At 36.7% G+C, this 14,567-nt stretch overlaps 1 protein-coding gene across 1 annotated transcript in view; it reads right to left on the reverse strand.

The window, feature by feature from the left end:
- Nucleotides 1-14,567, reverse strand: part of LOC126326911 (homogentisate 1,2-dioxygenase) — a 127,491-nt gene that overhangs the window by 25,768 nt on the left and 87,156 nt on the right. The window contains exon 8 of the mRNA XM_049995809.1: nucleotides 12,496-12,622. Coding sequence (XP_049851766.1) covers nucleotides 12,496-12,622 — 127 coding nt within the window. The remainder of the gene's footprint in view (nucleotides 1-12,495; nucleotides 12,623-14,567) is intronic.

Genomic DNA, 14,567 nt, shown 5'->3' on the forward strand with positions numbered 1-14,567 from the left:
TTCTAATTCCATTACTATTCTATTTCATGTTTTATCTCCAGTAAAAAGTTTCACCATTTCACCATTGCAACTGTTTTCTGCCTTTTTCAACCAACAATGTGTTATTTTCTTCAGAGATATTTTATCTTATGACTTAATTTAAAATACTATCCCCAAATAATTAAAAAATAGGAACAAAATCAATGTTTCTAATCTAATTGTAAAGTGTCTTATTCTTTCCCATATTGTCTCAACCTTCCCCATACAGTGTCTCAATGTACCCCACCAGACAGGCAGCATGAGACATTGTAAATCTTTCATATTTTGAAAGAATTTTCGAAAACAAGGGAAAATTTACATCTAATTCCATAAATAATTGTATTTACAATAATTATACTCAAAAAATAGTGAAATCAAAACTGTAGAGGGGCTACTTACAAATGTATGGCCCTTTTAATTTTTTGTGTCTCAATATGCCCCACTTTCTCCTACATGTTGAATACAATGCAGACTCTCTTACACAAAAATGATAGGAGCAGCTAAAGTAACATGGAAGGGCATGAAAGTGAAAGCAAAGAAGATGAAAGCTAAATGTAATTGAGAACAATTTTAAGGTAGTGATGGAATAGCTGATATGAAGAATCAGCATGGGTTTCGAAAAAGACGGTCGTGTGAAACCCAGCTCGCGCTATTCGTCCACGAGACTCAGAGGGCCTTAGACACGGGTTCACAGGTAGATGCCGTGTTTCTTGACTTCCGCAAGGCGTTTGACACAGTTCCCCACAGTCGTTTAATGAACAAAGTAAGAGCATAGGGACTATCAGATCAATTGTGTGATTGGATTGAGGAGTTCCTAGATAACAGAACGCAACATGTCATTCTCAATGGAGAGAAGTCTTCGGAAGTAAGAGTGATTTCAGGTGTGCCGCAGGGGAGTGTCATAGGACCGTTGCTATTCACAATATACATAAATGACCTGGTGGATGACATCGGAAGTTCACTGAGGCTTTTTGCAGATGATGCTGTGGTGTATCGAGAGGTTGCAACAATGGAAAATTGTACTGAAATGCAGGAGGATCTGCAGCGAATTGACGCATGGTGCACGGAATGGCAATTGAATCTCAATGTAGACAAATGTAATGTGATGCGAATACATAGAAGATAGGTCCCTTATCATTTAGCTACAAAATAGCAGGTCAGCAACTGGAAGCAGTTAATTCCATAAATTATCTGGGAGTACTCGTTAGGAGTGATTTAAAATGGAATGATCATATAAAGTTGATCGTCAGTAAAGCAGATGCCAGACTGAGATTCATTGGAAGAATCCTAAGGAAATGCAATCCGACAACAAAGGAAGTAGGTTACAGTACGCTTGTTCGCCCAATGCTTGAATACTGCTCAGCAGTGTGGGATCCGCACCAGGTAGGGTTGATAGAAGAGATAGAGAAGATCCAACGGAGAGCAGCGCGCTTCGTTACAGGATCATTTAGTAATTGCGAAAGCGTTACGGAGATGATAGATAAACTCCAGTGGAAGACTCTCAGTAGCTCGGTACGGGCTTTTGTTAAAGTTTCGAGAACATACCTTCACCGAAGAGTCAAGCAGTATATTGCTCCCTCCTACGTATATCTCGCGAAGAGACCATGAGGATAAAATCAGAGAGATTAGAGCCCACACAGAAGCATACCGACAATCCTTCTTTCCACATACAATACGAGACTGGAATAGAAGGGAGAACCGATAGAGGTACTCAGGGTACCCTCCGCCACACACCGTCAGGTGGCTTGCGGAGTATGGATGTAGATGTAGATGTAAAAGATAGATGATATAAGCTAAATATTTCCAATACAATGCCACAAGTTTTTGAGGGACTAACTGGAGTTAATGACAATAATACAATGGAAGATAATGTGGTCCTTTCACGGAACATCAGTGACGCTAACTATTTTGAAGACAGCAATGAAAGTGCTGAAGATGAAATTCATCCTGCAGTCATTAACCTTGGCTTGCATTGACTGGTGGGAGCTTATCAGAAGATGTGCCCAAGGAAAAAGGCATAGAACGTGCAATTGTAGTGAAAAATAGAGAGTTGTTAGAAAAATCAGACAAGCTTCATTCATTAAAAATGTGTTTAATACAAGAGGAATATAATGAAAACAACATTGTTAACTGAAAGACAAAGATAAATCATGGAAGAAGAGCATAACCTTAAAAAATGGAAGTTATGAATAAGTTCAAGAATGAAATGAAGCAAACTTCAAGTTCCAGCTTTTCAGGCAATGTGCTCAAGAAATTTAGGTTTTTGTAAATGAATATGAATATGTTTTGTACATAAAACATATTTTTGTCTGATAGTTGCTTCAATGGTTAACATGTTCTTATTTTTCACATGACATAATATTTCTGTTTGTTATTTCAGCATCAGTACATTTAATTTTTCTATTTACCACATTCTAGTATTTATTTGTATTACCAAAATTATTAGAGAAAGCATATTATTTTTTTAGAAATAATCAAAACATCTTTACTGAAAAAAATTAGAGCTTCTGACAGCTTGGCCCACAGCATCAAGGTGAAACAAATCTCCAGCTTCCCTTCCACATCTGTGCAGAGCTGCAGCAGCCACAATACCATTCCCACACTTGTTTTGTGATTTTTGAGTTTCTCCCGGCGTATTTGATAATCAAAATATCCACGGGTGTACCGCCGGTCTATAGTGTCCAACGGGCACAATATTTCGGCCATCAAACATGTCGCCATCATCAGGTGAACTGACGGACTGAGCTCCTGTGAACGTGCTGGCACGGAGATCCGTATGCTATGGCTGCTCAGAGGGAACTGGGTTCGGTCGCGGCGGCGGCCGATTTAAATACCCTCCACCCGCAGCGTGCTCCCTCCGCCGTCCGCGTGGTGGAACAGATTGTGACAGCGTCGTGCGGTCATACTCCATAGCGCTATGGAGTATGACCGCACGAGGATTCTGATACAGACATAGAGATACTGGGACAGCATTGTTAGAGAGGCCATCGAAATTCGCACCAATGAAGACCTCATAAACCATGACTGTGGCTATAATCTTAGCAAGGCTTGGGAACCAGTGATTGGGTTAATCAAGAGTAAATCGAGCAAACCTATAGTTTTGACGACCACGGCGGACAGAGCCATCACACCGACGTCATCTCAGACGCCGTCGCAATCTGTTCCACCGCGTGACCGTGGCGCGGGGCGCGGATGGCGGAGGGAGGGCGCCGCGGGCAGAGGGTATTTAAATCAGCTGCCGCGACTGAACCCAGTTCCCTCTGAGCAGCCCTAGCATATGGATCTCCGTGCCGGCACGTTCACAGGAGCTCAGTCCGTCAGTGCACCTGATGATGGCGACATGTTTGATCGCCGAAATATTGTGCCCGTTGGACACTATAGACCGGCAGTACATCCATGGATATTTTGATTGTCACACTTGTTTTGTTTATATCACATTGATTTAGTGAGAATTTGGGAACTTCTTTTCCAAACAGCAATTGTACACTCTACTACACATCTGGTAGCAATATGAGCTCTGTTATAGTGTCCTTTGGCTCCTGTGTAGCCTCAAACCAGCAATTATACTGTTGTCCCAAATGTGTGGAACCCGACTAATTGCTTACCAATTCAAAATCTTCATATTGACATTACAGATGATTTGAATATTGATAGAAAAGGAATTCTTACAAATTCTGTATAGTTCTGTTTGTGCTCCAAAAGGGCAAATTTTGGATACTTGTACAAATCTATGGCCCCCATGACCATTTCTATAGAATTCCTTTAGGTCCTCAATATCTTTTCTTGGTTGTGTGGCATGAACACTTACAGTTACTTTATGGCAATTTAACTGTGTATCACACTGTTAGGAGCTCTTCCAGCTGTAGTATGATAGATGTTAATGAGATCCCCTACTACAGTTTGGTAAGTACCAGTGCAAAAGACTCAGAGCCCACAGAGAAGTTGGAGCCTAAGTGACAATGCTTGTGGCATTAATGGAATAGGGGTTATCACAAAATAGCACCTCCTTGAACATCGACTGAGATAGAACTGACCACATTCCATAACTCAGCCTGACAGTACCCCGGTGTGTCACCCCTAAATTTACCACACCCAGGAATTTTAAGTTAACTGAAACCAGGAATACTGTACTCTACTTTTCTTCAATTTGGTTGAACATTACATTCACACAGGAAAGTAATTACTCAAAACTATAACAACACAAATGATCTCCCATTTGTCAAAATCAAACAGATTACTAGTGGTAAAATATTCTCCTAAACAAAGCAAATGATGTGTCTATACCTAAAAATTCAATGGCGGACAACACATAGTGTGCAAAACCTGTTGGCAGAGCACAATAATTTGAATGAAATCAAATGCAAAACAATAAAATATGCAAATGCATATAAACAATTACAAAATATATAAACAAAGAAGCATTGGCAATTAAATGAATCTGTTTAACTTCTACCTCTTTGGTACTGACTGCAATTGTTTGCAATAATATGTTGTAAGTCAATGCGTTTGCAAATTTTTTATAATTGTGGAAAAAATAAGTTAATGTATGAAACTAGATTTTAACTATTATTCTGAAGGTTATTATTGGAAAGAAATCCAAACAGCATTGCAATATGACAATTTCCAATTATGTAATATTAATCAACATGAAAAGTTACTCTTGCTTATCACTGATTAGAACAATATAATTCATCCTTGAATGTAATCCAATAGTTGGTATTGTCTTGCTAAGCTCCTTGATTGGGAGATCCTGCTACAGATTTAACAAGAATTTTAGATGTTTGCAGAATTAATTCCAGTTTGCATTTCTGCATGCAACAATGAACATAAGACATGCTTCTTTACATTAACTTATGACTTAACCTGATGCCATAATGTTTGTTACACACATTAGCCATAGTTTTCAGATTTATGGTTACAATTGTGGCATGGCACTTTTTACAGTATATCTGTCCACACTATGAAAGTAAATAATGTCAATTGTACTGTAAATCATTAGTCCATTGTTTAAACAGAACAGTGAGTACCATGCACAGTTGTCTATGCAATCACTTCAGTTATTTGGCAATCAGCACATAATACATTCTCAGTTAAAAGTTCTTTGTATCAGTACATGACACAAAAATGAGTAACCATATTTTATGTTTCTTTCCATAGTCCATGGTATGCTCTAAACAGTTTTTACTGTCTACAATTGAAAACACTATCTTTACAGCATGGATATAGCTTAACAGGGATATAGAGGGATGTTTGATATGAGTCATCGGCTTTGAGCAGTGACACAGGAAGCATGCGACAAATGCCATAAACAATATGGTGACTATAACGTGATGTTATTGGCGATTTTTTCAAATAACCACAACCTGTTTTATTAGTGACCATTATTTTGCCTTGCCAAATCACAACTAAACTGTCCCGTTTCAACCTAGCCTAGACCTCAGGCAAAGCAACAGATCTGTCTGTCACCATTACCGTTTCCTTTTTTCCCCCTTTCTTTCACTATCACATTTGTTGGCTTTGCCAGCTCACAACCAAACTGGTATCTTCCAACCTAACCTGTACCTCAGGCCAAGCTACACATCTGTGTGTCGGCACAAATAATTTTATATTTTTGCTTTCATATTTGATGGCTTCGCCAACCAACAACAGAACTGCGAATATATGCACCAAATATATGCATCCATTAATATTATGTCACTGGCCAAAGCTGACAACTCAAATCAAACATTCCTCTTGACCCACTTAATGGTCTACACATCATAAATTTATGTTTAAAGAGTCAAAACACAGTTCAGGCAAATGGGCAACACAACACGTGAAGTCACTAAGTCTTTAATTGCGATAGACACCAAAATAATAAAGCATTTTCCAAACACTGACATTTCAGCCACAAACACCATGTGTAGAGCAGTATATACATCTGGCATAACAATGACCTCCACTCTCTCTTTATCACTCCTGACACTCTGTTGATGCATTCTCCTTCAACCTAATGGTATAATTCTACATTGCTCATACACCTTGCTTCGCATAATGCTTTGAAGATTCTGATTACATTGGTTTAAAATTTTATAGACAGTCACAATTTCATGTTACTCTGTCCATAGCAAATGACTTCAAATGTAATTTTAACAAATAAGATAGTATCCAACATCAGAATAATTTAAAATGGCAATCACATTTGTAACAACTAAGTTATGTAAACAGAAAAAATATTATACCAAGAATTAAATTTGCAAAACTCTTTCTAAAATAACCTTTTCAATGCATGATGAAAATAAAGCAGGAAAGTAGTAAAAGAAAATTTAGTGAAAGGGAAAAAAATGTATATCAGCCAGTAGTGTTATGTACAGATGCTGCAGTAATGGCTCCAGCATACCAAGCAATGACTCAAGAGATTCTCTACAAAATGTAAACCACTCTTTGAAATCATTGTCGGCCTTCCATCACAAAAGGGCCTTGTCTCTCCATTAAAACCATTATTCTTGGGTTGTCTACCTCTTCTTGCATCCCCATTTGTTCTTTGAACTCCAGGTAATCAATAGAATTCAATACTTAACACACAAAAACCAAACAACACACCTCAGTCTCTAACTTTACTCTTACCAGTGCTCTGGAGTATATTTTGGCCTTATTTCCTCCTTAAGTTACTAATGTAGCAGTGTACTCCATTGAGCAAATAAATTTGCTTTGGGAGTACATGAAAAATTTACTCCTGCAGTAATTTACTCCTTTAGTTCAGTACTCTCACGTGGAAGTTGTCAATTTCCTTCTCTCTCAGTAACTTTCTACTTCAGTTTCACTTACTCTTGGTTGGTACTCACCACTCTAAGGGTTGTCAGTGCTGACTGAGGCAGTGTTGTAGCATAGCTCCCATGGCCATAGCAGACGTTTCTACCATTAGTTTTATAGATGCATACAGTAACAGATGTGACAGGGGCACAGTCTCTGTTATGGCTGACTCCACTTAAATAAATACAGTCTTTACCTATTCTTCCTGTTGCAGCTTGACCTCTGATTGAGTGTGCCTCGCAGAAATGTGAGAAGTGGTGCCACCAAAAGTGCATTAGTGTGGATGAATTGGCGTTAAGAAGTTGTCAGGTTTCAAAATTCATCGCAATTTTATGTATCATATGAGGCTGTGGGAGATGGCTGTGTTATTCTGTGGTGGTCAAATCCCTTTTGGAATGATATCATATTCTAGGAACATTTCTCCACCACTTCAAAAGGACACTTTGATGGTTTTACTAGCAAACCACACTCTTACTATCTAGTAAATATTTGTTGTAAATGGGAGCAATATTCCACCTGAGTGGTTGCCTTCATGAGAATGTCATCAATGTAGATGTAGTAGTATTCCAAATCTCACATTATCTTACTGATAAAGCTTTAGAAAGCTTGCACCGCATTGCACAAGCCAAAGAAACCACATGGGCTGTATTGCAGTTTTGTGGATGTCTTATGTCTTCCAGTGTGAGTGGAATTAGGTAATAAGTTCCATCTAGTTGAACATCAGAAAAATGTTTGCCTTGCAGAATCATGGGGAAAACAGTCAATAAAGAATAGACACACTGATACAGACACCACTGCATAATTTACTTTCATAATTGATTCTCTTAATCTATCAGGCACATAAATTGTCAAAAAATAGGAAACATACAGCAATTCACAAATTTATCCCCGCAGATTCTTCAGTAGCTTTTGTGAAGGTACAAAATTGTATGCCATTTATTATTATGAAAAGTGTAACTTTGAAACAAATCTGTGTAAAGTGAAAACAAATCAAGAAACAGTATGGGAAGATCAAAAGAAAAAACAAAAAACAAAGAAACAGATTTAATTAAAATATATTTATAAGTGTCTCTAAATATGTGTAGCTTATTTTTTCCTCTGGATTATGAAATCTTATGTTTCTTTGCCAGTTGCCTCTTGCATGTGACACACTCATGTATGACAAATCATTTGAAAAGAATTGAATAAAAAATCTTAATTAGATATACATAAGATTTTTGCCTTATGTAGGATCTGTCACTTTGTTGCAAATGTACAAAGTAAACTTGTGCATATAAAAATATCTGCTGAAAATACAAATAATATTACTTCTCAGGTTGTTAACATGGAATGTAAATGAGTGGTCTTATCAAATTTCAAGTTATTTCATGTCAGCTAGAGACAATATTCATTAGGCAGAGAGTGCATTTTTACAGTGACAGAGACTGGAGCAAAATAAGTCTAATCAACAAAAACATAAAACAATGGAAGATGAGCTGTGTTCTTAATGAGTGAGAATTTTCCCCTGTCTTCAAAAATACAAAAGATGCAAACTAAGTAACAAGCAAGTGTTCAGCAGGGCCATGATACAAGAAAAAAATAATCAGTTGTAATATATTTTAATCTAGCATACTGTACTGTATTTTATTTTGAGGCAAAAGACTATCTAGTTATTATGCACACAATGTAACTTGGCCTTTTTGCAAGGGATGCAGGGAACATATGCATGTGGGGAGGGGAGGTACAGTGTAAACAAGCCCCACCTCTTCCTCACAAGAGAGGTAGGACAATAGAATCAACATTGCATTCACAGTCCTGCTACAAACTAGTGTATGGCTTATTGTATAATAGCTTATGTTATAATGTTGGAAATGGGTGGAAACTACATAGCTAAATGACAATAAAATTTCATTCATTCATTCATTCATTCAATTTCATTCATTCATTCATTCATTCATTCATACCAGCCCGAAGTCATGCAGGTTCTTCTGATTCCTTTGCTCCCAGGAAAGGGCCAAGTTCTATTGAACACATAGTAACTGTTCTGTTGTTTTATCCATCACTGCTACCACTTGAACAACTGAGAAATGTTTTCCCAGTGTGGTATCAACTTGTAAACAAAAGAAAACCTCTGAAAAAAAGTGTGGGTGTTTTAATATGTGATCATTGATGACATATGGATGTTTGTGTGTATTACTTCTTGCATTAACACATAGTATGTGTGGAAGTGCTGAGGAGGAAATCAAATTTGAAATACTCCTTCAAAACATGATGGATTCCCAAAGAATAATGTACAGGCATTAATAAAACTGATTAAAGAGTCATTTCAGACACACTTGATGAGCTTACTTCATTTTAAAACTACCATACAATTACAGCATCTAGCCTACAGTAACTTAGCTGTTATTTCAAGTAACAACAGTAAGAGTAATTATGTGGTTGTTGGTAAAATGAGCTGCTGTGTACATGAAAGCAGAATATCATTGATACCAAACAGAAGCAGTCATAAGTATATTAATATGAGTACTCTTTCCAATTGTTGTGCTGATCTCATTGTCACATAAGTATGACAGAAAGTAAATAGGTATTTGAATATTATGGAATTCAGATTTTTGCAGCAGTGGTACAAAGAATAGTTTAATTGAGATAGCAATAATATTCTGAAACTGATATTGTTTATATTAATATATTTGTTGTACAGTCACAAAATTTTGAAGATGTATTTTTATCATAAAATATTCATATATGCACAAAATATGATGGAATGCAATTCAATGTACCAAAATGGTTATTCAGCACCTAAATTGTGTTTTTTTTCAACTGCTCAATTGATTATGGTTGTACTATTTCCTTGTCACCACGTGTGTCAGATACACATTCTTGTACTTTAAGAAGTTGATCAAGATGTAAGGTGAATTATGCAAATGCATATAATGAATTTGTCATGTATATAGGTGCTTTGACAATTGATAATCTATGCCACACCAGGATTAGGACCTGGAGCAGCCTTGTTGTCATAAAAAATTGCCTTAACCAACGAAGCCATAAAGTGCAGCTCCATTAGTGACTAAAACTTTCAGTGTAACCTATGTTCCCCTTCTAGTACTTCTAGAAGGTACAATCAAGGGCTCTACCATGAGGTACATGGGATTAGTACTACTACAGGAACATATTTTGTAAAGAGATTCATCAAAGCAATTTACTCAAAAACTCAATAAAATCAGTTCAATATAAAATCTTATTTAAGTGTGAGGGGTGGGGGGTGGGGGGAAGGAGAAGCAGATAGAAGAAATAAGTTTGGTTGAGAAATAGGATGAGAATATGGTCTTCACTCATTCTGTCAACAGCTATTCTTTACAAATAATCATGAGACCCAGTTATCAAGAGCCCACAACTGAAAAATGTGGTTATAACAATTACACATAATTGCCCACCTTGTAGGAAAAGCGCAAAACTAATCAAAAGGAACTGAACTGAGTTAATTATTTAACTTTTCTATAAACCAGCAAAAGAACAAAATATGAATATGAAAAGGACTTTTTTGAAACAATATGGAAAGGTATCCATTTATGTGGAGCTGCTTAATTTTGGCGTATATTACTAACTTTTGAGCTACCACTATTTTTGTAGTCTAAGTGAACACTTTCACACACAGAGACACTCACATGCACCCACCAGCTGCAGAAAGGGAAGTACATGACCCTTTGTTAACCCTTCACTCATGAGGTGACTATTCTGCAAAATATACTATGAGGTGAGGTCTCTGAAACCCTCATATTTAAGGCACAAATCATATAAAATTTACAATTTAATTTATGTAACATTTATTTTCAGAATTAGTTAAGTGTTGTTTAAACACTCCTTGTTTATTGTATTGCAATAAATAAAGCCTGCAATATTTTACTATCATACAAAATCTCGTATCTTTGAGGACTTTTTAAGCAGTACCAATAAATGAACTGTTATAGAAATGATTTTTAAGTTTGGAAAAATTATATTATCTCTGTAGCAAGTAAATGTTCACAAAAAAGTAAATTCTAGGGTTTAAACTTTTTCATAAATGTTGCCCTGAGTAGGTACAGAATTGACAGTCAGTACTAGGACCTATGTTTTCATTTAATACAACATGGAACACATTTGATTTGAACTAACACTTTAAGCATTTTGTTGGAGGAACATGAAGGTCCCCATCACAATTGTCCCGAACTTCTTTCTCTAAATGATCCTCCACTAGCAGAACTGTGATTACTGGCTACTGTAAAATTGTTCATCATTTTCATATATTTCTTGATGTCTATTACTGACATCTTTCTCCAGCCACTGATTAATAATACCATCAAACTTGGGATCATCAAAACTGTCACATTACTGTGAACATCTACTGAAGAAAACAAGTACGTAGATCACAAAGTGTGGTATAGGAGACCCCCAACACAACAATAAACAAAGAAGTCGATAATGCACCCAATAACAAAATATGGCAGGGTTGATGATCTAATAAGAAGGATGGGGGATTGAGGGGGCAGAGGATAGAAAAGCAGCCCACCAGAATTAACTTTGGGGAGCAATTTCGAAAATTTTCTCATTGTCTGAGAGACCACACATCATTAATAAAGGGTTAAATAATTTAAAAGCAAAACAAGGATAATGGAATGTAGTCGAATTAAGTCGGGTGATGCTGAGGGAATTAGATTAGGAAATGAGACACTTAAAGTAGTAAAGGAGTTTTGCTATTTGGGGAGCAAAATAACTGATGATGGTCAAAGTAGAGAGGATATAAAATGTAGACTGGCAATGGCAAGCAAAGCGTTTCTGAAGAAGAGAAATTTGTTAACATCGAGTATAGATTTAAGTGTCAGGAAGTTGTTTCTGAAAGTATTTGTATGGAGTGTAGCCATGTATGGAAGTGAAAGGTGGACGATAAATAGTTTAGAGAAAACGAGAATAGAAGCTTTCGAAATGTGATGCTACAGAAGGATGTTGAAGATTAGGTGAGTAGATCACATAACTAATGAGGAGGTATTGAATAGGATTGGGGAAGAGAGAAGTTTGTGGCACAACTTGACTAGAAGAAGGGATCGGTTGGTAGGACATGTCCTGAGGCATCAAGGGATCACAAATTTAGCATTCAATGGCAGTGTGGAGGGTAAAAATCATAGAGGGAGACCAAGAGATGAATACACTAAGCAGATTCAGAAGGATGTAGGCTGCAGCAGGTACTGGGAGATGTAGAAGCTTGCACAGGATAGAGAGCCTGGAGAGCTGCATCAAACCAGTCTCAGGACTGAAGACCACAACAACATAATTTAGTGGTATACAGAAGAGCAAAAATTGTGTTAGTGGCCTCTTTGCCACTGGAAGTTAAGACTATAGATGGCTTAAGCTCTATTGTTCAGCAAATGAGTCAATGAGAACAAAATATACAATACATTAACAAACTTAACTACATAATCATGTGGAGCAAATGTAAATAAGTTTTGGCTAACATTCATCCATAAGAGCAGTACTAAAACAATAAATTTTTTTGTCAGAAGGAAGTTTTCTACTCTTATCATCTTTTATGGAATGCCTACAGTTTGAAGTGGAGGGTTTCATAAATATTATTGAAATAATGCATATCTTGTTTCGATTACAGAAAATTAAAAATATTATTAATAATTTAAAACAAAATTTATTTAATAATATTTGACTATGGTTCATACATACTGTGATAATACGGAGGACGAAATGTATGTTCTTGCACTGACCATCTAGGTGGGAATATGACAAAATCAGCAATAGCTGTTCCTGGTTTGTTTGAAGGGCAGGTAAGTACAGTAAAGATTGATGGATCCTGCAAGTAGAAGAAACAGTAAAGTTTACTTAACAGAGTGAAATTATATTCATGTCTTTCTGTTGCATATGATGTTTGTTAGATGTTTTAATGTACATGAATGCCTGTAGTCAGAAATAACACTTTTCTGTTTCAGAAAGAACTCTACTTATAATAAACCTATTTGACAGCACTGTTGAAGACGAGTTAGTTTGTTATTCTATTTCAGCATTAATGCAAATACTAAGAATATTTTAAGTAATTGTGTTAACCTCATTTCAAATGGTTAATGCACATGATAACAAATACAGACTAGCTTTTAGATACATTTATGTAGAAAACTTTCATGGAGGCTTTATATGAAGATTTTTATAAAGTGTTTATTCAAGACACTAGCGTGTCACTGAATTATAGGAATTAAATGGCGTAATACAAACATGTAAGTACATTCTACAGGCTAAATATTGTATATAATAATTAAAATAACTGAAAAATCAAGTGAAAACCTATTGATCTAACCATTATAAACAGTCTAAAGGTAATGACATACAGAAAGCTGAAATTAACTTTAACAATTAGGAAATATGATCATTTACTTCACAACAAGACTGTATGAAGCAGATTCCCTTTCATTAGTGAACAATTGCTTACCCATATGTAATGTATCATCAATATTATGTAGGAGAGGGAAGATTCATTCAATAATTGAAAAAATTCAACAGTTAGTTTCAGATGTCTCTGCACAAACCATGGAACATGCTACAGTAGCTTATAAGGAAGTGAGCAGTATAATAAGAAACTGCACACATTCTGTAAATATGGCTCAGTGTTTTCAGGTGTACATAAATATTTTCTTTACAAAATATCACTGTAATCCAGTAAATATCAGGCTACCAGTGCAAATAACTGCACTATAGGTGCAACAGCATTGGAGTAGTATCTGTGAAGAGTCCAGACTAATCTACAGTCCCTGCCCAATAGCCTATTCAGTAGTTGCAGGGGCAATAGTCAGGATGACTGATTGATCTGGCCTTGAAACTTTAGCCACCATGGCCTTCTTGTGTTGGAATGATGAACAACTAAAAGAAAGGGGAAACTACCACTGTTATTATTTACCATGGATGTGTACTTCTTCTGCACATTTTAGTGATGATAGCATCCTTTTGAAAAAATGATACAGAGATAAAGTAGTTCTGTCAGAGGCATTCCCTATCCTACTGAAAGCAGGCCTCCTGGGAAAGCAGCCACATGGTCTACGAACCTAACTGCAACCACTGTTTGGCATTCTACTTGGGCATGACCACTAACAAACAAACTGTTTGCATGAATGGCCACTGCTAACATATGTCCAGGAGACAGCTAGAGGAGAACACTCCCTGGACCTTATCCTTAATTCCTGTAGCCCCTGGTCTCAACCTTTACTAGTGTTTGTCCTCCACCTGCCTTTATCCCCTTCCCTGCTCCTATTCCAGCCTCACACATGCCTTCAGCACAATTCCATAATCCCTTCTCTTTCTTTGCATTGTTTAGTATCCTTTGACTGCCATATTTATGACTCATTACTAAAATGAGTTGTATCTAACAGATATTTGGAAGCAACTTCTAGAAAAGTTCGGAGATGGTACAGAATTCTAGATCTGCTTAAACATATTCATTTTGACTGTGTCAACAGAGAAAGTCACATGAAAAACTGTTTAATTACAAATTCCAAAGCTCACATTCCAGTGCTGCTGATAAGCACATCTAAAAGTAGAAAAACATTGATTGTTTTTGTTTCTTTGTTAAGGAGGAAGGGGGGGATTGATGAGTGATGGTTGGAAAGGAGGGCCAAGTTACTAAGAATAGAGATTCAGAGGATCCCACCTGCTGTGAGGGCAAGCAGAGACATGAGCAAGGAGGAGCCAGATAGAGTGAGGTCAAACAAAGTACACTGGTAAGTACTGTCTCAGCTTCAGTCCAGATATGA

The sequence above is a fragment of the Schistocerca gregaria genome, chromosome 2 (assembly GCF_023897955.1).
Source record: "Schistocerca gregaria isolate iqSchGreg1 chromosome 2, iqSchGreg1.2, whole genome shotgun sequence".
Classification (NCBI taxonomy): domain Eukaryota; kingdom Metazoa; phylum Arthropoda; class Insecta; order Orthoptera; family Acrididae; genus Schistocerca; species Schistocerca gregaria.